Source organism: Nelusetta ayraudi, unplaced genomic scaffold (genome assembly GCF_046127955.1).
Source record: "Nelusetta ayraudi isolate G7.1 ecotype Tasmania unplaced genomic scaffold, CSIRO-AGI_Nayr_v1 ptg000135l, whole genome shotgun sequence".
NCBI lineage: Eukaryota > Metazoa > Chordata > Actinopteri > Tetraodontiformes > Monacanthidae > Nelusetta > Nelusetta ayraudi.
This window is the reverse complement of record NW_027466185.1, coordinates 10,205,662-10,229,191: the sequence shown is the minus strand read 5'-3', so window position 1 is coordinate 10,229,191 and position 23,530 is coordinate 10,205,662. Positions and strand designations below refer to the sequence as shown.

The 23,530-nt window shown below is 44.6% G+C and overlaps 2 protein-coding genes across 6 annotated transcripts in view; one reads left to right on the top strand and one right to left on the bottom strand.

Moving 5' to 3' along the window:
* The first annotated feature begins 457 nt into the window (after positions 1-457).
* Positions 458-4,704, top strand: yars1 (tyrosyl-tRNA synthetase 1). 2 transcript variants are annotated; one of them, XM_076051525.1, is made up of 14 exons: positions 458-595; positions 1,086-1,158; positions 1,246-1,392; positions 1,478-1,653; positions 1,750-1,879; positions 1,989-2,069; positions 2,274-2,366; positions 2,446-2,581; positions 2,657-2,742; positions 2,823-2,958; positions 3,086-3,192; positions 3,649-3,842; positions 3,943-4,084; positions 4,236-4,704. In XM_076051525.1, the coding sequence occupies exons 2-14, from the start codon at positions 1,102-1,104 to the stop codon at positions 4,344-4,346; spliced, it is 1,596 nt and encodes a 531-aa protein (XP_075907640.1). In that variant the 5' UTR covers positions 458-595; positions 1,086-1,101; the 3' UTR covers positions 4,347-4,704. The 2 variants fall into 2 exon arrangements, with proteins under 2 accessions (XP_075907640.1, XP_075907641.1); XM_076051526.1 differs by lacking the exon at positions 458-595 and having other exon boundaries at positions 1,063-1,158.
* Positions 4,705-5,877: 1,173 nt separating this feature from the next.
* nhsl3 (NHS like 3) overlaps positions 5,878-23,530 on the bottom strand; it is a 30,192-nt gene continuing 12,539 nt past the window's right edge. For 2 of the 4 annotated variants that reach the window (XM_076051521.1, XM_076051523.1), the window contains 8 exons: positions 12,263-12,421; positions 12,026-12,069; positions 11,781-11,919; positions 11,298-11,405; positions 11,056-11,207; positions 10,759-10,953; positions 6,983-10,379; positions 5,878-6,546 (listed from right to left, as the gene is read on the bottom strand). In XM_076051521.1, coding sequence (XP_075907636.1) covers positions 6,506-6,546; positions 6,983-10,379; positions 10,759-10,953; positions 11,056-11,207; positions 11,298-11,405; positions 11,781-11,919; positions 12,026-12,069; positions 12,263-12,421 — 4,235 coding nt within the window. In that variant the 3' untranslated portion in view covers positions 5,878-6,505. Of the gene's footprint in view, positions 6,547-6,982; positions 10,380-10,758; positions 10,954-11,055; positions 11,208-11,297; positions 11,406-11,780; positions 11,920-12,025; positions 12,070-12,262; positions 12,422-14,109; positions 14,412-23,530 lie in introns of those variants that run through there. The other 2 variants (XM_076051524.1, XM_076051522.1) reach the window with 2 other exon arrangements.

The window sequence follows — 23,530 nt, the reverse complement described above, 5'->3', positions numbered from 1 at the left end:
CCCAATAAACTACAGGATCTTGATCATCTGTCAGTAACACATGACAATTTCTTTTTGAAAGCTCAACAGCACTTCAATCAACTAAGGAGGCGCTCTTGGGGTCCACGGATAAATGAAGATGTGTATTTTGCAGATCCTTTCAGGTTTATGTGAAATATTTCCTCCCACAGACAAACTGTTTCCATATTTTTTTTGTCTAATTCTAATAATCTGTTTGGTTTGCATTGGCTATTTAAAGCCATTATTCTATGGTTAAAGTTCGTATGAAGTGGCACAGCACACAGTGTTGGTTAATTGTGTCGTAATTTTGGGAGTATAAATGCACAAAAATAACAATATTATTGCTTTAAACATACTGCATTAAATGTTTGTTAGCAATTACTTACTTCAAAAGCATACGACTGCTACCCCAACCCAATAGAAGTCATATAACTAATGTACGTGACGAACGTTCTGCGGTCGATTGCTTTTGTCTGGAGTCTAATCCGAGTGCAGAGCAGACGTGATCTATCGCTGATGCAACACACTGACAGCTCCAGCCCCGTTCACCCTGCCGGCTTTTCACACGTCGTACTGAAGGAAGCCTGTCTCTGAGGTGGGATACAACACTGATCGGCGTGGATAAACAGCTGACTAATATTTCCTAAAAATGTACTTACCATATAGGTGCTGGTCCGGCCACGTTAAACCCGAAACGTCAACAGACTGCTAACGGCTGCTGCACATGGTTTTCGTTGCTAACACGCTAAATAGCTTTAGCTTCTGGTGTAATGAACTCCTGTAAGGATTTGTTTCTTTTTTTAATCATCTGCAAAGATTTAAAGATGAGTCGGACAAGACTTTCCGTCAAACGTGGCATCAACATGTATTCATACGTTATTAATAATTGGCGAATAAGTGCGAATACGACGTCAGTCGTAATAACTCAGTCGGTTTAAATGGCTCAGTCTGTTGTGAAAGGTTCCGTCTGTGTTAATACATTCAAACGTTGACTTGGACTTGTCTCCTCAAAATGCGTGTGATACTCTTACTGTGCAGCTGACATGTGACGTCATTTCCTAGTTGTGTTTTAACAACACGTACAGCCTCAACCAAGCCATCATGGCAGATCAGCTGAGCCCAGACGAGAAGTTTCACCTCATCTCCAGGAACCTCCAGGTGGGACTCGCCCTCCATTACAAGACTGGAAGAACATCACAAGAAAACTGGTCTAACAGATGTGTTGATCTTTTTGGCGCGACTCAGGAGGTCCTGGGAGAGGAGAAGGTGAAGACGGTCCTCCAGGAGAGGGAGCTGCGGGTGTACTGGGGCACCGCAACCACTGGCAAACCCCACATTGCGTACTTTGTCCCAATGTCCAAGATTGCTGACTTCCTCAAAGCTGGATGTGAGGTGGGTCAGTGTGCTCCTCGGAGAGACAACGTGTATCTGTTTCCCTGCAGTCCTCTAACCCTCAGACTTGGTTTCTGTTCCTCAGGTCACCATCCTGTTTGCAGACTTGCACGCCTACCTCGACAACATGAAGGCTCCCTGGGAGCTGCTGGAGCTCAGGGTGCAGTACTACGAGCAGGTCATCAAGGCCATGCTGGAGAGCATTGGCGTGCCTCTGGATAAGCTCAAGTTTGTGAAAGGAACTGACTACCAGCTCAGCAGGTCAGTGTTGTTACAGTTATTATTGTATCTTGCAATACTGTGCAGACACGGCGTCACGCTTGCTAAAGTATTGATCCGTGTTTTCACGTGTATCAGAGAGTACACCCTCGATGTGTACCGCCTGTCCTCCATGGTGACGGAGCACGACGCCAAGAAGGCTGGAGCTGAGGTTGTCAAGCAAGTGGAGCATCCACTGCTGAGCGGCCTCCTGTACCCCGGCCTCCAGGTAATAACACCCAGTTGAATGTGCTTGTGTAATCTTGCCTCACATCACTGTCTTTGATTTCTTGACTTCTTCTGTCACGGCTGATCCTAGTGTTGATCTTCACCTCCAGGCTCTTGACGAGGAGTACTTGAAGGTGGACGCTCAGTTCGGAGGAGTTGACCAGAGAAAGATTTTCACTCTAGCAGAGAAGGTAGTGTCCTCCTCTACCACATTGGCACATCCTCCTCTTTCTGATTCCGGTTGTGATGCCAATAGGCCAGTAAACTTCATTGTCTAGTCATAAACATGCTGATGCTCATGGGAAAAAAGCAACCTGATGCAATAATAACCCTTTTTAGGGTAAGAACTGTTTGAAGATAAAAAAAAATGAAATGGCTTTTTCATGTGTATCTAGTATCTTCCTTCTCTTGGCTACGCCAAACGTGCCCATCTGATGAACCCTATGGTGCCAGGACTGACTGGGGCCAAAATGAGCTCTTCAGAAGAGGTTTGTCGCACTAACATTTGCAACAAACCCTCTCGGTTGCAGTTTCAGCATTGCATTTTTATTTTTACTGTATCCCCAGGAGTCAAAGATTGATCTCCTGGACTCCAGAGAAGATGTGAAGAAGAAGCTGAAGAAGGCTTTCTGTGAGCCGGGCAACATCCAGAACAACGGAGTCCTTTCCTTCGTCAAATACGTCCTGTTTCCTCTGCACGGAGGTGCTGCTCTTTGACACTTCGGCACCGTCCATGAATTGTTGTCATGAGCTCATCATTGCTCTTGTTGTGTTTCAGAGTTCTCCATCAAAAGAGACCCCAAGTGGGGCGGCGATAAGAAATACACTCAATTTGAAGAGGTGGAGAAGGAATTTGCTGAGGAGGTTTGTTGCAGGAGCTCCTTCTTTGTTTATTTACATTTTCCCACTGTCCTCTAACTGTTGGCGACGTTCGTCTCCACTAGGCCATCCACCCAGGAGACCTGAAGGCCTCTGTTGAAGTGGCCCTCCACCAGCTGCTGGAGCCAATCAGGAAGAAGTTTCAGTCCCCCGAGCTGCGCAAGCTGACCAACACGGCCTACCCCAGCCTCTCCAAGACAAGTCAGTGTTGAACCTGCCATTGCAACCGCATGAACTGGATCCAGACACAGAGGAGCGACTAGCTCAGCTCTCTCAGTGGGATGTGAACCAGCCTCACGAGCCAATGTATCGTCTTGTGTGCACTCAGAAGCGGCGCCAAAGGGCGCCAAGGCAGGAGGAGGTGGAGGAGATGATGACGAGTTGATCCCATCCAGACTGGACATCAGAGTGGGCAAGATCATCAGTGTGGAGAAGGTGAGACTGAACACGACTGTATCAGCACACTTTACAAAGTCTTGTTCTGAAGACTTTAGAGAGTTCAAACTAAACATGAAGAACTAAAAGTGAAGCAGCATTTAGCTGTTATGCTGCACACAAATGGAATAAGCTGCCAAGTGAAGTCAGCAAGTGTGAATGTTTTTAAATCCAGGTTAAAGACTCTTCTTTTCTCTTATACATATAATTGAGTGTTTTTGTTCATCTTACTATATTATATTATCATCTTTTTTTTTTCTTTTGTTTATTACTGTCTTTTTTTTCTGCATTTTGTCTTTGAAGACTGTGTGTTCTTTTGTTTTTTAAATGCTTTTAAAATATTTGAACTTTTAATCATGCAAGCACACTGAGTTACCTTGTGTATGAAATGTACTATCTAAATAAAGCTGCCTTGCATTGCTTTGACATCCCATTCTTTGTGCTTCAAACGCTCAGCATCCAGATGCCGACTCCCTGTACCTGGAGAAGATCGACGTGGGAGAGCCGGAGCCAAGGACGGTGGTCAGCGGGCTGGTGGCCTACATCTCGCAGGAGGAGCTCCAGGACAGAATGGTGCTGCTGCTGTGCAACCTCAAGCCACAGAAGATGAGGGGCATTGAGTCTCAGGCCATGCTGCTGTGCGCCTCCATGTAAGTCTGGAGCGTTTCATTTCAAAATATTGTAAGATATTTCCTCTCCTTCTTTTTCTTGTTTAATTATTTCGGTTATATTGGGGCTTTTTTCTTTTAGTGAAGGGGAACCCAGAAGGGTGGAGCCTCTGGACCCTCCAGAGGGGTCTTCACCAGGAGAACAGGTGTTTGTGGAAGGTTATGAGATGGGAAAACCAGACGACAAACTAAATCCAAAGAAGAAGGTGTGGGAGAAACTGCAGGTATGGATCACTGACACTTACCCTGCTGGAGATAATTCATTTCCATATGTTTAATTCTTTCTGCAAATTCCAATGATTTGATTTCAGGGTTTTTTTTAATGGCAAAAAAAAGTATGTTCATTATGGTGAGACAATGTCTCTGTTGCCACAGGTTGACCTGAAGATATCGGATGAGTGTGTTGCGCACTGGAAAGACCAACATCTAATGACCAAACTGGGACAGATCACCTGCAAAACGCTCAGAGGAGGCAACATCAGTTAGACACTCACTCACTCGCTGCATCGCTACAAGAAAAACCGTGTCTGCAACATTTATCAACAAGTCGAAATTCATCTGGATGCTTGGCGAATGATGGGACGTTACTGTAACACTTTGTGCTTGGATGTCTTCTGTCACCTGGCTTTGAGCGTCCTTCCGCAGTTCATTAGTCACACGTCACACAGTGGTGCTTAAGTCGGCACACAGCAGCAAAAGGAAAGGGAATATTCTCCATTTTAGACTGAGAAGAATTGCTTTCGTGATTGCTCCGCTTGTGATCGGTGCTGGGAAGTGAAGTGTAAATAAGAAGCAAATAAATCATGGTCATGGTGTCTGGGCTGGGCATTGATTTTAAACTTATTATCATTTCAGACTGGAATTCTTTGGCCGTTAATCTGATTTAAAGCAGAAGCAGATAACATTTGATGTTATTTGCTTTGTTATTCATTCAGTAACAGATATAATGATATAAGCACATTATGATCAACACGGTAATATATTTGAATGTAGCATTATTTTTTATTTAAGGAGGCATAAGACAGTAACTACAGTATTTCTAAATGGAGCCTTCATACAATGCTAACAAAGGCATGATGGTACTGGGACGTGGCTACTCTAAAACAGGAGTAATTGTTGGATTTTCTGAATTTATGTAAAAACATTGCAGCACACAGACTAGTCAAAATTTTCACTCAGCCGGGACAGATCAACTGTCTCCAGTTGCCTTTAAAGTGTATTTGCCAACTCTTTATCCGGAGGGTCTGGTGCACTCTCACATACGGTGGTGGAAAAGTTCATCTTGTACACTGAAAGACTGCAGGATGGTGTGCAGAAATAAAACTTCTTAATATTCATCAAATAGTGAATGTTTGCCTGAAGAAACTAGACAACATATGAAGCTTGATGAAGAAAAAAAAACAAGAAGAGAGAACACATTTAGGACATTAAAACTTTTATTCATAGACGTAATAACTGTACATAAATCTCTATAATCACCGTGTTCATTTTTGACTCATTACAAAGAGTCGTTTATATTTCACTCACCAAAGATTCTTGTTGCAGGAAAGCATTTTGTGCAAATAGTGATAAGATGGATTTTGTTTTCACCCAAAAAGGCCGGGAGGAGGGTCAAAGTTAAAGATAGAGGACAAGAAAACAGACTTCACACCAAGTCAACTCCAGTGTATCACCCATAGCTGTGAAAAGTGGTTGTCAGATGAAATGGATTAAAATGCTTCAAAATGCTTTAAAATGCTTCTTGCAGAAGAAGGTGAGTGACAGTGCTCGTAGTAAAAAGAAAAAAAAAACAGTCATAACAACTGCGCATAAATAAATAGGATAGTTGTAGTGCTTAAACACTTTTAGAATGCTGCAGCCTAAATTTTACTAGACGCATAAGAAGATTGTGCTGATTATGTAAAAGCATTTAATTGTTATGGTTGATGCTATAATGAGATCATTGTCTGCATGTTAACCTACATCGGTGGGCCGGGCTATATAAAAAGTGCTGTTCTCTTATTTAAAAGTTGAAGAATTCTTCTTCTTTTTTGTTTGCCTTTGTGGAAAACGTTCCTGTAGTTTGTCGTAAGGACTTTGTATTGACAAATTGTTAATCCGCAGATCTTGAAGAAAAGTCATCCGTGTGGTATTTATTTGCCCTGAAGGTAGTTCCATTGTTAGCTTTCCCAACAACCACATAATTCTTGATTTAAAAGTGTGCTATATTACAGTGGGGGCTGTACAGAAATGCTTTGTCTAGTAGACAAATTCTCTGAGCTTCGGTGAACAATAACCAGCTCTACCTCTGGGAGGCAGTCTCTCTCAAGCCAAATATTTACACGTTCACACAGCCTACACAGGGATCCTGAGGAGACCTTTCCGAGGGATAGGCGATATACTTACAAAAATACTCCAGAATAAAGCTTTCATTGGAAATTGGAGCGACACATTTTTTTGTTTGTTTGTTTGTTTTTTGCATAAATATGTAGAAAGGCCATTACAGGCTAAGGCTTTGGGAGGAGACTTAACACACAACACCCTTGATAGTTGAGCTGTACATCTCTCATTGAGATCAGTCATTGCTGTGAGTTACCCTTTCACTTGCTTGTAGTTGTCATCTATGGCTTAGCCGTTGGTCTTTATTTCATTGCTGTGAAGCTCTTTTAAAACAGTGTTTCTATGGTGTCCGCTGTCACTCTTGTGGCTGCAAAGGGGAGAGGAGAGGAGGTTAGACATTAGAGTTCACCGTTGATGTGCTCCAAATCACATAATTTCTTCTTGATCCTTAATATGAGGTGCAAAAACAGTTGCACAGGTATGGTGCCCGGTATGGGCACAATATTTTTGGGGCGGCTGCATAAACAAAAAAAGTTTGTCACTAGGCAACATCAGACTGCTTAGCTATGCCACATCATGGTAATGTTGTTATTTGCACTCTGCCTTTTCATGACAAGCAGTTGGTGGAACATTAGCTTATTGATTCAGGCTGGCTCTGAATCAGCGCTAATGAGTTTACACACTCATCAGCACTGAACTAAACAAACTGACTGAAGCAGCAGCGGCTGCAGCAGTTGGTAACGACTTTTACAGACATGATAGAGAATTGTGCAAAATGTTGCATGTGACTGTAATGCTCTTACTCGTCTCAGGCAATGGAATAGGTTTCCCTTGGGCTGGTCCATTTTCTTCAACAGCGGAATTTGTATTTGCAGGATTAATTTGTGCAGGCAAAACGTTCCCCTGGGTTGGTTTCTTCGCTACCGGTGGAGGGACTTTGTCAGACTTCAAGACGCCATTGGAGACAGACCCAGCCCTTGTTTGGTCTGACACCTGATTGAGCTCGGCAGCTAAACTTTGCTTCAGATTCGCCTGTGCCTCGGGAGAGGAGGCAGGCGCAGCCTCTATGACAACCTTTTTGGAACTCCTGGAAAAGATAAAGCTGGCAGTAGAGGCTGGGGACCTGTGCATATCGCAAAGCTCAGGTGATCGCACGACCAGAGCGCCTGGTTCACCGGTTGAGCGGTGGATTGATGATCTCACGCCCAATCGGGAAGGGAGGCCATCTCGAGAGGACATGGCTGCAGTTTTCATACGTATGGCTTCCTGTAGACGCATAGAGGGAGCGTTTGGTGTTATTGAGGTTGCTCTTACAGTCTGAGAGGGCAATTTCAGTGAGAGAGACTTGCGGATGGGCTTCTGTGGAGTGGATAGAGGTCCTGGGATTGCACCAGGTGAATTCTCTGAATCAGGAGCCTCTTGGTTAGTTGACTTGTCCTCTAGGGGAACTTTCATCTGATCCTCAGTCATGTTGACTGACCTGAGGCGGACCATCTGAAGTAAGGAAGGGGTGACAAGTGGTATGTTGGCATCTTCCTTTGGAGTGGGTGCACTTTTGTGGCGAGTAAGGAGCTCCTTGGACCTGGTATCTCTGTTTGTAGCACTGGGCTGCCTTCGGAAACTAACCCCATGTGTTAAGTTCTCAGATGGAAGAGGTGGTGCTGCTGGAACAACATTTGGAGATTGAGCACCGAGTGTAGCTCCAGAGGGAATATGGTCTTCCATTTTCACAGAGTTCCGCCTACTTTCGCTGCTGGGTGGCGTTACAGAGACTGATACAGTGTCCTCTGGTCTAGTCGGCGGCAGTGGCTCAACAGGAAGGGGTGGGACTCTGTCAGAAATTGATACATTTTGAACTGGTTTGCAGGAAGTGTCACCTTCTGATACTGGTAGCATGTCACCCTCGGATTTAGTGACCATTACTGTTTGGGGAACATCTGCAGGAAGTTCTTGTATTTGCTCATGTGAAGGTTCCCCAGTCTTACCTGAGTCCTCAACTTTTTCTCCATTTACAGTCTGGTCTGTTGGAACAGGGCCTTCTGTCATAGAGTCGTCTACCACTTTTGGTTCACTGTCCATCATCAAGGGTGGAGGAGGCGGAGGGAAGTCAACCTCGTCTCCTCCATCAAAAACCGAGTCCCCTTCCATGGGCGGCGGTGGAGGTGGCCAACATGCATCTTCGACAGAGGCATTGACATCCTCCTGTATCTTTTCCAATTCATCTGGTGGTGCAGATACCGAGGACAGGGACTCTGTCTTTCTTGACAGTGGAGGTGTGGGTTGGTATGCTGGTGGAGGCGTTGATGGTGGCGAGGCCTTGCAAATTTTGGTAACCTGAACTGGAAGCATTGGTGGGGTTGTGATCTCGTTCTTGCCTGCCTCATGGCCATTGTCACCAGCTGAAACTACAACCCCATCCTCTGTGGAAGTTGTAGTTTCTTCAACAGGTAAATCCATCTCTGTCGTGACACTTGCATATTCCTTGTCTTGTCTTTGTGCAGATGTATCCGTTGACATTGGTTCTACGCTGTTTAATATTTTTGTGGGTTTCTTCATGACAGGAGGCGGTTCTTTCTTCGGACTCACCCCTTTACTTTCTGTTTCCTTGAGTATGCTACTACCGCTCTGCGATTGTTTCTCAACATCTACATTAGTGTCCAACTTTTCCTGTTCAGTTGTTATATGCGTCTTATCATCCGTCTCTTTGCAACATCCCTCAGGACTTGGTCTTATTGATGTCTCGGCCTTGACTTGACTTACTGTGGACTCTGACGACACTGATTTGTTCGTAGTTGATTGTTTTTGCTTCTCTTCCTCAGCCTCACATTTAATTTGGACTTGTGAAATTGTGCCGTCCTGTACCTGCACTGGTTTCTGAGTTATTTTGCTGACATTGGGGCTAGGACCACACAGGAGCTCAAAGCAGCATCTGTTATGTACCCATGTCTCTGGAGGAGGAGGACACGGTGCTTTTACTTTGGGAGGCAGGGGGATGTTTAACAGTTCTCTCACTGTATTGCTCAAAGTTATAGCATTGTTATTCGCAGCGGGTTTTTGGCTAGCAAAAGTGAGTGGAGCTTCCTGTGCAGGCAGACTGGGACTACACATGGAAACATCTGGATTTACAGGGTCAGATGCACTGGATGATAGCGAGGTAAGTGATGAGGAAGGTGAAGCTGCGGCCGATGAGGCCCGTGACGCTGACCTCTCTGGTTTGACTGGTTTCTGTTTTTGCTTTTCTGGGGAGGTTGGGGTGATGCCTTTCGGAGAAAGTGTAGGGGTGCCGCTCTGACTGGAGTAACCACTGGAAGGGGACAAGGTGCGTTCAAATTTATCTTCTTCTGAGAGGGTTTTCTGTGGGGAGGAACTGCTGGACTGTGTTGCACCCCCTGCATCAGTGGAAGTTGAAGTAGGTCTCCTAGTAGTCTCCTCAGAAACTGATGTTTTCTCCTCCTTTGCTAAAACATTTCTAGTTTTATTCTCCATGTCTCCACAAGCAGATCCATGAAGGTCTGTGCCTTCCACCAGTACTTTGATGGTGCTCCTAACCTTATTACTATGCAAGGAGTTTGTCCTCCGTGGAGGTGCTGGAGGTTGCTTGGTCTTCGTTACTGATAAACTCCGTGAAGAATTTTGTTTGTTCTTCGCATCCTCCCCTCCCCCTAACGACCCTGAAACACTGGACTCAGATCCCTGAACAGAAACATTGAATTCACTTTTGGTGCTCGGGCTGCTGATCATGCTAACTGAGCTACTGAGGCTGACAAGGTCCAGTTCCTCTGCTGATTGCTCTGCCTTAGTGTCATGCCCATTTACACAGAATCTGCTTGAGTTGCCGCTGTGAATGCTGCTTTTGGAAGATGCAGGCGAACAGTTTGAGATAAGGGTCTTTGAGGACTGAGACTCGCTCCTGTTTGAACACGAAGACAACGTGGACACTGGTAGAGAGTCTTGGGAATTATCAGTCTGGGAGCCGTCACCTTCTGACCTTCTGGACAGCAAAGGGCTGACGGACGTCTCTCCGCACGCCAAGCTGCTTTTGCTTATCGTGCGGACATTGCCGCCATGGTTGATGGTGCTGCCACCTGTTCGGCTAGTGCCGCGGTCTATCTCTATGACTTCAACTGAGGCTGGCAAGACAGCATTAGGGATTATTGTAGATAAGTAGGTTGCCTGGGGAGATACAGACATCACTGGGCCCTATAAAAAAGTAAAAACAAAAATAAGACACTGTCTATGTGTAAATATATCCATGTCTTATATTATCAAAGTTTGTATGACATTAGATTGTCAATTAACCCCTCTTTTTGATAATTGTGTGTGCAAAAATGTAAATTTCAGTATGTGAAATTAAAGTTAAACTGTATTAGCAGTACGCTGTAAACAGAGGGTGAAATCTGCAATCTTTTAGAGCTCGACAGAAATGTTCCATTATTTTTACTCATTATGTGAACATGCTCCCATGGAGTCTAGGATAAAATTTGACTTGGTATGAGATTAGATTAGTAAAAAAAAAACGTCTTGAGTTCCGTATTCCAAAGCCAAATCTACAACTCAGCTGAAGTGATTTTATTCTCACCTGGGGTTCTTGGAGGAAACTGAGCAGCAGAGAAGGGGAAAAGGAGGAAGAGGTCATGCCAGGTACAGCGAGGGATTTAGGTCTCAGTGAAGTGGGGTGAAGCCTGGTGCCAGTGCCTTGCTGGTTCACAGTCTGCTCATCTTGGTGCATTACCCCGAGGTGCTTCCTCAGCATCTGTTCATCTTTGGATGCCTGCTAAAGAGCAGAAACAGGGCCATGCTTAATTGCAAAGACCTGTCGTGTATTTCCTAACATTGCTGCAAACAAGCACGTGACATATTTTGCAAAACCTTTTACCTCCAGGTCTGACAGGTGCACCCTTGCTCCTTCCTTTTTGAGCACTGGAGTCCCTCCGTCAACCGTTGGAATAATAACCACATGCGGCTGGTTGTTTGAGAGCTCTTTGTCATGGTTGGGAAGCTGCTGGAAAGTGGAGCTCCTGTGCAATGCTTTGGAGAAGGCAACATGCAGTGTGAATATCATATCTTCCATAGTGGATGCACGTTATCCTCCGCTTTATGATAAGGGTGTAAACCTACCAAGCTCTTTCTGAACCTGGTTGGGGATACCCATGATGGTGGTTCTCCTGCTTCTCTTCTTGTTCTTTTCTGTTCTTTTGACCGGATTCAAAGGCTTGAATGTAGAACCTAAGAGGAATATTTGCAACTCACTTGAGTCATGACAGTTCAAAGGGGAAATTATCTTTGCTGTCTTCTTGTCCTACAGCTCCGAATACCCATTTGTCACTCTACAAATGCTTTCTCTAAACGAGCACGCTTTGCCTGCTGACACATACGACTTCTGAGTAACAGTAATCTGCAGCAAGCAACCAAGCAGCTGAAAGCTGAGACGCCTGTGACTTGTCAAAAAAGCAGCGGAGTCAGGAATCGTCTCAAATGCTATAACAGGCACAAACGTTTTCATGTGCTTATTTCCCTTTGATGAAAATGAGCAATTGCTTCTTTTTCAGAGTTCCACCAAAACAGACAGACACGTGCTCACCAGCATTAAACCGTGCTTACCTTGGCGGTTGAGCACAGGCCTGATCGACGCATCGGAGACTGTTGTGTTATCTGCAGTCCTGTCCGTGGATCTCGATTCCGGACATCCATCTCCGTCCTTGGGGCTGATATCTTGTTCCAGACGCAGCGTGTCGGTGGACTGTGGGGAAACAAGACACAACACAGAGGGGGCCAGTTGGTCTACTGATGATTGAAGGAAGCACATATAGGCACAGTAGCGAATTAATGTGTAGCTTGACACTTACTGCAACACTCTCATCATCAGGAAAGTTAACTCCATTCTTGTCCTCTGGATACACCAAGAAAAAAAAGAAGATACACTGAGTCAGTAACTGTTGGTTGCGGTGAAAAAGATTGGTGGCCCTGACCTGTCTCCATTTGAGTGATATTCATCTTTTTATTTTAACGATCTTTCTTCATCGATTTCCATTTATTTCACTGCTTGCATCTGCCTCCTCAGCGCTAACTGTGTTTCTAATGACCTTCCTGCTGCAGGATCTTGAGTCCCTCCTGGGCCTCGATGTGCAGGTCCTCCAGGTACTGCGGCCTGCTGCCTTCAATGAAAACATTCTCCTGGTAGTGCTGGGAAGTGGTGAAGTGAACCGTCAACCGCTTCTGGTCTTCATTCCCCTTCAGGCCAGCTGTAATGACAATGAAATAAAACAAATAAAACAAAATATATATGTTGTGTGTGTGTGTATATATATATATATATATATATATATATATATATATATATGTGTATATGTATATATGTATATATATATATATATATATATATATATATATATATATATATATATATATATATATATATATACATATATGTATATATACATGTATGTATATATATTTTACTACATATATATGTAGTAAATAGTATAGAATAGCGTAATAAGCGGCCAACAGAGCAAGACAACCTAGTGCTCATCAATTTCATAAAGTACACACTTTGATACGAATGGCAAAAAAAAAGAATGGCACTCAGAGTTAAAAACTGCAAATGTACTGTATTATGAAATGTAAGTAAGTAAATGTAAGTAAATGAAGTACTCCAAAACTCTAACCTCCTATTATTTTCCAATTAAAAATCTGTAGGTAATATAATTTATAAAGAAAAGTATTATTCTGGACAGATCTGCTGGGGGGGGATTGTAAGCATTTGCAGGCATGAGTCCCTGTCAAACCATATTCCCATGACCCCGCAGGTACATGTACCCTCTGCCTTGTTACGACACAAACGTGAGCGCACGGGCCCAACAGGTGTCCATTTGCCAAAACATTTATCAGCTTTGAGCGCGCCCTCTGGCCCCTCGCCGCCGGGCTGCTCCCTCGCTTATCTGCGTGCATGTGATGAGCACTCGCCTCAAATCCCCTCAGGCGAGCTGCGCGGCGGCAGACGTCCCAGCCTCGACAGATTCGTAAACTATTAGCCGGCTAATCTCTTGCGGCGTCTCCATTCCCTTGTAAAACCACGATGGCTTAAATAATCTGGTGAGTGCACCTCTGAAGATGCCACTAAGAGGCACAGGTACTAACTGGATTGTGATGCAAGCATTTCTTTTCTTATTGTTGTGATAGCGCATATGAATTTTGCCTTAACTATACTGAGAAAGCAAACAAATATGATAAATCCATACAAATTTTCCTCAAAATATTCTATTTTACTTGACCTATTGACCTCTTTCAAGACACAAGCTGTCCCCTGTCCTCCCAGACTGTGGCTCTCAGTCTGGACAACTGAGATCCTCTGTGTACACTCTGCGTTCTGAACAGATCGTTTGTGAGATTATTTGTAAGGTATCTGCAGCCTTCACACTGGTGAGGCAGCCGCAGAATACAATGGTTCCCACTGTGGGCTGCTGTAGGGTCAATGCAGACTTCACCTTTACACTGTCTAATGAAAGTCTGAGGACCAAGTCTGCTCCATCAGTGTGTATTACTTACATGTGAGTTGCACCATTGTGGTTTAGTGGAGAAGCAGACGAGATGGGAGTCCCGCCGGACCCCTGTGGGAGATTTTGAGGGGTTTTGGTCGATTTAGACGATCGCCAAAAGAGACGGTTAAGCTCTTTATCTCATTAGAGACGACCCTCGACTTGCCCCGGATGCTAATTCTCCCGTGACAGTTTGTCTGCGCAGCCCACAAAACCAGCAAAGGCAATTTCTAGCACCTCGCAAACAAACGCGCAAATGCCTCCGTCCTCCATCGCCGTGCAGTGCTAACTCGTTTTAGGAGATCAGCTTTACTTGAGACACTTTGGTTAAAAGTCAAGCGGCATCACTGTCACTTCAGCACCCCAGCCTCCTGGTGTGCATCAGCACTCACCCTTCTTCTTGAACGCAGACAGCAGAGAGTGGAGGCTCTTCTTCAGGTAGACCACCATTCCTACACCAGTGCCATGACACACTCAGCATCAACAGTAAAGTCCAACACACTGAGGGGGCAACAGATTCACATTCGATCAAAAGTAAAAAAATAAATAAAAAAGAATTTGTTTTCTTTATAATCCAGATGAAGTTTTCAGAGGAAAATGACAATTAGAAATAGAATGAAACCAGCTCCTCTTGGCTTCTGCAGCCACAAAGTGACTTGTTCAGGACAAGTGCACAATAAGATCTGCTTCCAGCCAGGCAGCCCGTCCCAGCTGTCTTATCCCCAAGTCTGATACCCAACCCCCCTCCCTCCCCGTCACCTCTCTGGTCTCTCTCACTCCCTCCTCTCCTCCCTCTCTCACTCACTCCAGCTCTGTTGTGATTTCGCTCTCCGGCATCATCAGATGAAGAATAGCCTCCTCATAATAACCCAGCCCGTCTGTCAAGGTTTTGAAGGCCCTCCTCCTCCTCCTCCTCCTCCTACCCCTCCTCCACACTTCAGGACAATAAAGACGGACATGTGTGATTGTGCATGTTAAGAAAAAAGCCCTAGAGTGGCACAGTGAAGTGACAATTGGGCAACGTTTTCGTAATAACAGAGTTATAACTATTTAGCTGAGCAGGAAAACTGAAAAAAGAGTTTCTGTATTATGAAATTAGTGTGCAATACAAGTACGAAAAATATCTCAGATGTATAACGATAAGAAGTGCAAACTTTTTAAAGCTCTGCATATGAAAATACTTTCCAACCAGTTTAAACAGGTTTTGGCACTGCTTCACTTCCCTCCTGTCTGTTTTCCAAAACTGTAATCGTGGCCGCAGCAAATCACAAAGTGACACAGCGATCATCTGGTTTGCAAGGGATATATATATTTATGTCGCCCTTCCTCCTGATGGAGGCCTTCGAGCGGGTGTCTCATTAAGCGAAGGCTGCGGGGTGGGTGGGGCGAGCGCCACATGTGACAGCAGAGGTTGTGTCCTCGCCGTGAACGGCTTGGGCGGCCGCGCTCTCTTCCGTGTCACTGCGTCCTCCCCCTTTCACCGCCACTATCTCTGTCCATTGCCGCTCTTTCACATCTTTCTTCCCCTTCTGTCTGCCACTTTACCTCTCGGGCCAGTTCGGTGGTTTATAAATAGCCTGACGCCTTGTTGGTGCAGCGTCGCACTTTGTGTGATGGCGTACGCGAGCATGCAAAGCTAGCTGTGACACAGATGTAAAAAAAAAAAACAAGAAAAAAGAAGAAAAAAGTAGATGCTGTTCCTGTCTGAGATGCAGCGTGAAGCCCCTCGCCTCCTCAATTGATCCTTGTTCTCTTTAAAGTGGCGCAGCAGGGGGCCTACAGCTGCCTCAAACACCGGCAAGCAGCTGGGGGCAAACACACAATTACCTTCATCAGCACGCACAGCACAATGCCGACTCACATGGCATCCAAACCTCGACCCCGGGCCCTGGTAGGAGGAGCGAGAGAGTGAGAGAGTCTGGCGCCTTTATCTTTAACTAACAAATGCGTCCTTCTCTCCTGCTCCCCCAAGAGAGCAAAACTATACAGTGCAATATTTTGCAAGGCGGTAGCAGTGATTCAAAACACTTGGCATAAATGAGTATGAGGTCCCATGTTAGAAAACTGCATTGTAAGTAGCACCTGTCTATGTCCCTTTACAAAACATGTAGGTAAATGTAAATGTAAAACATTATTTTTTAGCAGGAAGCTCAAGCCACATTTATTTTTGGCAGAAGGCTTTAAACAGAGGGCTAATTAAGCTGTTTCTGGACAGCAAGGGAAAGCAGTGGTATGGCTTCCTTGACATGATTCATGATGATTATACATTGAAAGAAATATGCACATTCTAATACTAATCCTATTCAAACACAACACCAATATTGCCTTATGACTTATAAATGTTGTGATGATGACCTATTGACCCCCAACAAGTTCCAAGGTATTCTTGATTTCATTTTATGTCACATTTGTTCCACCTCCAGTGCAACTAGCAAGACCACAGCGTTGTTGCCTTTTTAATTATGACATTTAGTTCATTCAACAAGCAAGTGAATTGGTTATGACTCTAAAGTGAGGGAATATATAGAAACATTTACCTGAGAGAAGCTTGGCACAGTTTGAATGTCTCGCTCTTTCAACACCAACACGTTACTAACTAATGTGCTTCCTGATGTGTGTCCACCCTTTCACATTTTCCCATTTTAAAACAAACAAACAGAAAACATCCCACAGATGTTCATCATTTATGGAAGAAAAAGGAAAAGCTGGCTGCTGTGTCACATGGCTCTGAACCAGGTTCCGACCGCTCGGCCCAGGGTGCTGACGGAGGTTTGAGGAGCAGCTTTCAAAGCGGGCGTCATGCCAGAGGATTAACGCTGCCAGGGACTTGACCTGGCCAAGTCTTCACCTCACACTGCTTCTGCCACCAAATTACACATACTCCTTTCATTTTCACTTTACTTTTCTAAATAGTTTTTGTTAGCTCACACCACAACTGGAGACATCCTCGAGACGGCGTGACCACCAAACCTAATTTGTTTTTCACTTCGCTCCTCAATCTGTCCAATTTACTTCAAGGTGTTTATTGAGATGGAGCATGTGAGGGATTATGTGCAGGCGACGCGGCATTGTTTCAAGATTCCGTGGCCCTCGGGGTTAAACACTGCCACTCCCTGCAAAAATAAACCCTTTTTTCACAGCCCAGCCCCCTTTAGACAAACTTGTACTTTGTGCCAATTTTGGGGGTTTGCAGCCGAGCCTGCATATCACCCCCCCCCCCCCCCCCCCACTCCCACCCACCGTTAACCATGACCCCATACATCAATATTCATTAGAGGGCCTAAAGAGACACCATCTGGTATCGGGGTAGAGGGCAGAGGGGAGAGAGGGCCTTTACACACACACACACACACACACACACACACACACACCATTCCACCACATAAGCCAAACAAAAACACATGCCGGCTTCATGCGAGTGTGAAACTCGTGAGCATCGTCCACTAAAAGCAGAGCCACAAATATTTGACTCCAATCTGCTGACTGCTTCCTCTCCGACACTTCAAGACACTTCCATTTATTGACGGCATACGTGTCAGTTAAACAGTGAAACGGACAACATCGTAAATCAACGGAGGGTGAATCTATTTAGCGGCGCAGACAGGCTAGCTGACGTTGGATCGTTTGCAGGCAACGCCACCGGCAAGAGGCGTGTTGGAAAATGTCAAAGGTCAAACGGTCACATGGCTGGTTAGCGAGTGCGGAGTGGGAGGAGAGATTATTAAATTGTCGTGACAGTTTATTAATCGTGACTGATTTACAAGGGAGGTGGCTGCAGGATGGACAAAATGACTTTCCGCTGTTTTTTATGGAGCTGGAGGATAATTTTATTCTGCTTACTTCCGTATTGTATAATTACAGAGTTTCACCAGGGAGAGATTCCCTTGAAAAAGAAGAGTCATTGCTGCCTCACATACACACTGAGTCTTTTGCGCCACTAGAGGGAGCTGTATGAACCCCGGCTGGACTTCGAGGGCAGAGTTGGTTCTGATGAATCACTGCACAGTGACTTGGTTGTAATGACGTAAGATAAGAAAACCGCAATATAGAAAAAGATCTAATCGCAATAGTAGGGACTCCACCCGGACACTGATGTCAACACACACATACACACACACACACACACACTCTTATTGTGCAATGTAACCCGGTGAGCATAGACTGAGTGTGTGAGTTCACCTCCTGTCCTCAGTTCACCCCTACAGCCAATCATCATCATCGCACAGGATGCAGTGATGCAGAGACAGTAAAAGTGAGAGGAGGCTTCATAACTTCAGCATCAGGTGAACTGGTAGGCCGCCGGTCTATGAGGGATCGGGTTCCCACTTCACGCATGGGTGAGTGTGAAAAGAGTCCCTTTCACTGTACAAAGTGTGTGTGTGTGTGTGTGTGTAAATTAAATGCGGAGGGATGCAAAGATGTTTTCAACCAGGCCTTTCAACCAGCACACCTGCTTGGATTAAAAACAGTCTCTCTCTCTCTCACACACACACACACACACACACACACACACACACACACACACACACACACACACTCACGCACGCACACAAACACACACACTGCTGAATAACTAAAGACACCGGGTACTTGTTCAAGTGCACTGGGACTTTAGGTCATGTTTTGTCCAAATATTTCCAGTTCTCAAGAAATGTTAAAACACAAGAGACATTAAAAATATAAGCACACTTAACATTTAAACATCTGCAACAGTCAAGAAAAATAAAGCTGTAAATTGTAATTGTTTGGGAGAGTTGCTCTACATCTAAACCTTCTACTACTATTATTATCATTATCATTATCATTATCATTATTATTATTATTATTGTTATTACAAAGCAGTAAACAGTTATTCATACCCCCACCTAAAAGGTCTAAAAGATGCAGAATGCAGTTTTTTTTTGTTGTCCCACACAGTCTTTCCCTCTGCTTTACCCACCCAGGCAGAGGTAATGGAACTGGGAGAGTGAAGGAAGAGAAGGTTAAAATGTGAACCTCCAACACACACACACACACACACACACACACACACACACACACACAGTACACGAGAGTGATTATGCAGCTCGGTGCCGCCGCCCTGTTTTGTATTCCACAGCTGCTGCAGTGGACTTGAGTTACGAGCCCCCCTGCTGAAGTGCTGTTGTACTAATCAGGCAGAAAGACAGTCACACTGACCCACATCCTCCACTGTGTGTACACCACTAGTACAGCACAACATCTTACACATCGCTATGTTGTCACGGCATCTGTTGAGAATGAATGAAACATGAACCGGGAGATGAGCCTCATTCGATTCGGGCGTGTGCGGAGCTTGTTCCGCAGGAGGCCCAGGGGCACGATGGCAAGATGGCAGCAGAGAGAAGCAGCACAGAAAAGAGAAGACAGAAGGAAAACAAGAGCTGAGAAAAGGAAGGAGGCAGGAACGAAGGGAGGGGAGGAGGACAAAGAGGGAAGGAGAAAGATTGTAGGGCACCTCGAAGACATAAATCACAGAGTTGGGAGCTGTCGCTTCCCATGAACCACCTGAATTTCTGATTTCCTCTGGGTGGCTTACAAAGACAGGAAAGGAGGGGAAAGAGGAAAGGTTCAGATGGAGAAGGTGAGGAGGAAAAAGGGAGGAGGGGAGGGAAGGAAACAAATTGGTGTCGACTGAAGGCTGCACGTTTTTGGAGGAGGCGAATCAGAAGAGCCTGAAATCAGGTGCATACTTTATTAACGTGCTGTCAAAGTTCCCCTTATTAGAATGTTTTTTTCACCTATCCCAGACCCCAATAGGCGGCCTTGCATGATTTAGAAGAACAATGGCCCTCTTAGATCTCCAAGAAACAGTATAATTAGCCCTGTGTTTACAGCCTCCAGCAAAAACACACTCCTTTTTGCTAAAACCGATGCTTTGTCGGTCCTTCAACAATAACCAGCTGAATTAAAGGCTGGAAGAAGCAAGGAGGGGGTGGAGGGTGTTGAAACTAACCTGAGAAACATATCTGTTGAAACTAGTGACATCACAAAGGGCAGATATCCAGAGCTGCACTGACCTCCCACTCTGAAAAGTTGAGCAAGCAAAAGAAGCAAAGGGGAATTTGGCTGCCAGATGCTTTTTCACCTGTTTTTGCTGTTTTGCAAAAGTCTTTTGAGCATGAAGTTTCACTCCACGTGAAACGCGTCCTCTCCACCTTCAGGACCTCAAGCCACACACACAGAAAGTACAGCGACTCCCATCACTGAGAATAGTAACCATCAATCTTTTGTAATTAAGCCTCTCAAACTTCCTCCTCCGGTTCTTTATTTATTCTCCCTAGAAGGCGAGTGAGCGCGTTTTTTTTTCTCAAGGGAGAAGAAGAGGAAAGAAGATGAAAAAAAGAAGATGTTGCCAAACTATGAAGCCTGGTGCAGAGGAGAGAACACAGCTGAGCCACTGTGCGGAACATCCATCCCAAAAAAACAGGATAATAAATCTATCTGTGTCCAAGTGGCGTGGGAGTGAGGATAGAAGTCTTCTGGGTGACCCTGGCAAATTAAAGGGTACGAACAGACGCAGAGGCCTCCAGACAAAACCACCGTGAGAGCAGACGGACTGAATGCTAGTGGAAAGATCCAAAATAAAAATTAAAAAACTTTTTTTTTTTTTAAGGATGTGCTTCTATTGGGAGAGCTGCATGAAACTCATCAGTAAAAAAGAAACTCCAAGATAACTCCTCTAAACTGTTGTCTTCAATTTTAAGGAGGCAAACAGAAAGGTAAAGTCGTCACAAAAGACAAAAGACAGCTGGAAACACAAAAAAGGGAACTGTTCTGCAGGTTATTTGAGGGCAGGTTTCTCTGTACAGCCTCATTAAGTCTGATTGATGAGCTGATGAGTGAGCGGGTCGAGATGGGACAGGAGCGGCCGCCTCAGGTCTCACCGTGGGGGTCTGGGAGCTCCACTAGCTGCTCAGAGAACAGAAAAACTTTTAAAAGAAATCTTTGAGATACTGGGTGGAGGACGAGCTGAGTCTTTCTGTTACAGGTTAATGGGTTTATAGACCTTCAATTTGCTGATGTCCTGATGAGAAGATAAATGCTGGTGGTCTTAGCATAGCTTAGCCTAACTTAGCTCACAAAGATGGTGGAAAGGGTTCCGACAGCTCTGTCCAAATACATACAGCACAGAGTATTTATTATTTTACCAGGTGAAACCGATCATAAATTTGATGTCGTAGTCATTGAACTTTGCCAGAAAACGAGCAACTATTAGAACCAGCTGCACATGGCGAACAAAACAAATGCTGCAGCACTGAGCGAACGAAGACGCAACAGGTGAACTCACATTTTATAACCCCTCCCCTCTCTTGAAGCAAAGGTTGAATTCCTGGTATCAAGTTTTCACTCTCTGATTGAATAATTAACTCTCACTTTGCATCTGCCCACCATCCTCCAACCCCGCTGACTCTTTGCCATTTTGCTGTAATGATGTGCAGCTCGGATGCCTGAACAGCCTCATTACGCCGGGCCGGAATGCAAATCTGCATTGGACTCTTTCTTACTGAAATGTCACTGACATCATTCCGTCCGTTCTCCCTGGAAGCTATAGTGATTGTAAAGATTTCCAGAAGTACAGTGTCCCCTTGTTCTTTTCTGCACACAAAGTCTCCGTCCGACTGTTGTAGTGGATTCAACTTTTGTGAATTGGCCCTCAAAATGCTAAAACACACAAGTTTAATGAAAATGTGCAACATAAAACCCAGCAGCTTCAGCACCCAAGCGGAATACCAATGTGTCATCAGCGTATACATCAAGTCCATGCATGAAACCAAAAAGCTGCTGAGCTGCGAGGTGCAGCAGGAGTCCTGCCACTTTAAGTCAATTTGACGGCGCGTCATCTGAATCACACCGCGCGCATTAGCCTGGGAACAGGCACGGCCCTGTTCGCTCACGGATATTACAAAATGTGCGGTAAACGTATGAGCAATATAAGTGCCGCACTGTGCGAGTGACACAAGTGAGAACAGGGGTCGAGTGTGTGTGTGTGCTTTAAGACAACAACGTCCCATTCTGCCAGCACCACACAACACTCCCCCCCCCCCCCCCTCCTCCTCTTCTTCACCCTTCCTCGGTGAAATCCCTTTATCCACGGCCAGCGAGCTAAGCTCCCCTTTTGGGTAAACAAGTCAAACCATTTCGACTGAGTCACTCCAATAAACACCCCGAGAAATGAGAGGGACGGTTGACGGAAAGCCGTTGTGTATGAGAGGAAAAAAAAAAACCTGCTGCCAAGAGTTCCGGAGTGCCAAGAGGGACCCAGTCCGGTTCCAAACCATCTGCTCGGCATGGGCCCTTTGGCTCGTCGGACTGGCCCTGACGACACCAGTCCAAGATCAACAGCATTTTCACATAAATAAGCTCTTGTGTCAGTGCTTTATATACACACACACGTGTGGTGTGTGTACGATTTCCAATCGCAGACAAAATCTAATCACAAAACAGCCTAGAACAATGTGTCCTCAATTTGCCCTCAAATGTAATGCTTAAAATTAGCACATTTTGTGAGAACTAAATTGCTTAGATCTACGTGGATTGGAATGTAAATATTGAAATGGTGGCAGTTCTGTGAAATTCCTGATTTATAACAGCAAAGGGGCGACTTGAATGTAATTTAATGCTGCAGTACGGCTGAAATGTAAGTATTCATCAGCTATTTTGGATTACACACGGTTGCTCATAAAGTCTTCTTTTACAGCGCCGAGCAAATGTTAGGCATCAATTCAGTTCACCAGGGAAATTAAGAGACATAGAGTTCAATCATTGCATCAGTTAAAAGTGGATGATGAGTTAGATAGTAACACATAATTCCAAGTTTCTTGCTTTTTTTGCTCTAAAATACCTTTTCATGGCAGACAAAATGCAGTCACTGCAGTGGCAGATTTTGACTTATCTTGTAATTGGCTCAGATGGTTTTATTTTTTTCAATAATTCAATTTATGTAGAATGAAAACCTTCCTTTTGTCAACATCTTTCTTCTCCTTCCTTTAGGGCAGGACCCTCTTAACTTAAACAGAACTCGCACGCTTTTTATTAGACAGGTTTAGAAAGCACAACCCAACTCAAGCCTGACAGCAGTTGCAGCCTCCAAAGGATAAAGATCAAACCAACCAATCCATGACCAAAAGCAGAAGCAATGTACTAGCAAAGGCCGGGTCACCATCAGGTCTGTGTCTGTGTGTGTTTGTCCACTTTAATGGGATGATCTGATGCTTTAATTCAATTCTCGGTGGCCATGCGGGACAGACGACTCCTCAACAGCACAGAGTGATTCTGAGCGCTGATTCATTCCATCTCAGTTGGAGACCAAGACTTCTGACACACACGAAGCTACTCAGGATGCAACATTTGCAAATTAAATATGATGCAAATATGAATATAACAAAGATACCTCAGTCCAGAAGTACTCAAGGCTGATTCCATTACCTCAACCTTTATAAAGCTGCAGTGTGTAAATTTGTTACCTAGCAACCACGTAAATTTAATCTGAAACATTCCTACAAATGTCAACCCAACAACACTGACAACTGCTGACAAAATATTTTGGGCTTAAGAGGGGGATTTGATCCCCAGTTATACTGGTTAATTGAAAAATAATTAAAAATTTGAATGTCATAAATTTGGACTGCAACTGAAAAATTTAAAGGGAAAGTGGGCGCTGTGGGCACTCTGCGTTCTTCCTCATTTACACAGAGAAACACTTAGATTAGTCTTCCTCTTCTAAAATCTTACACTTCTTGCACACAAATGCCTCCCCTTTGGAATGCCGGCAAATAAATCAGAAGCCAAACA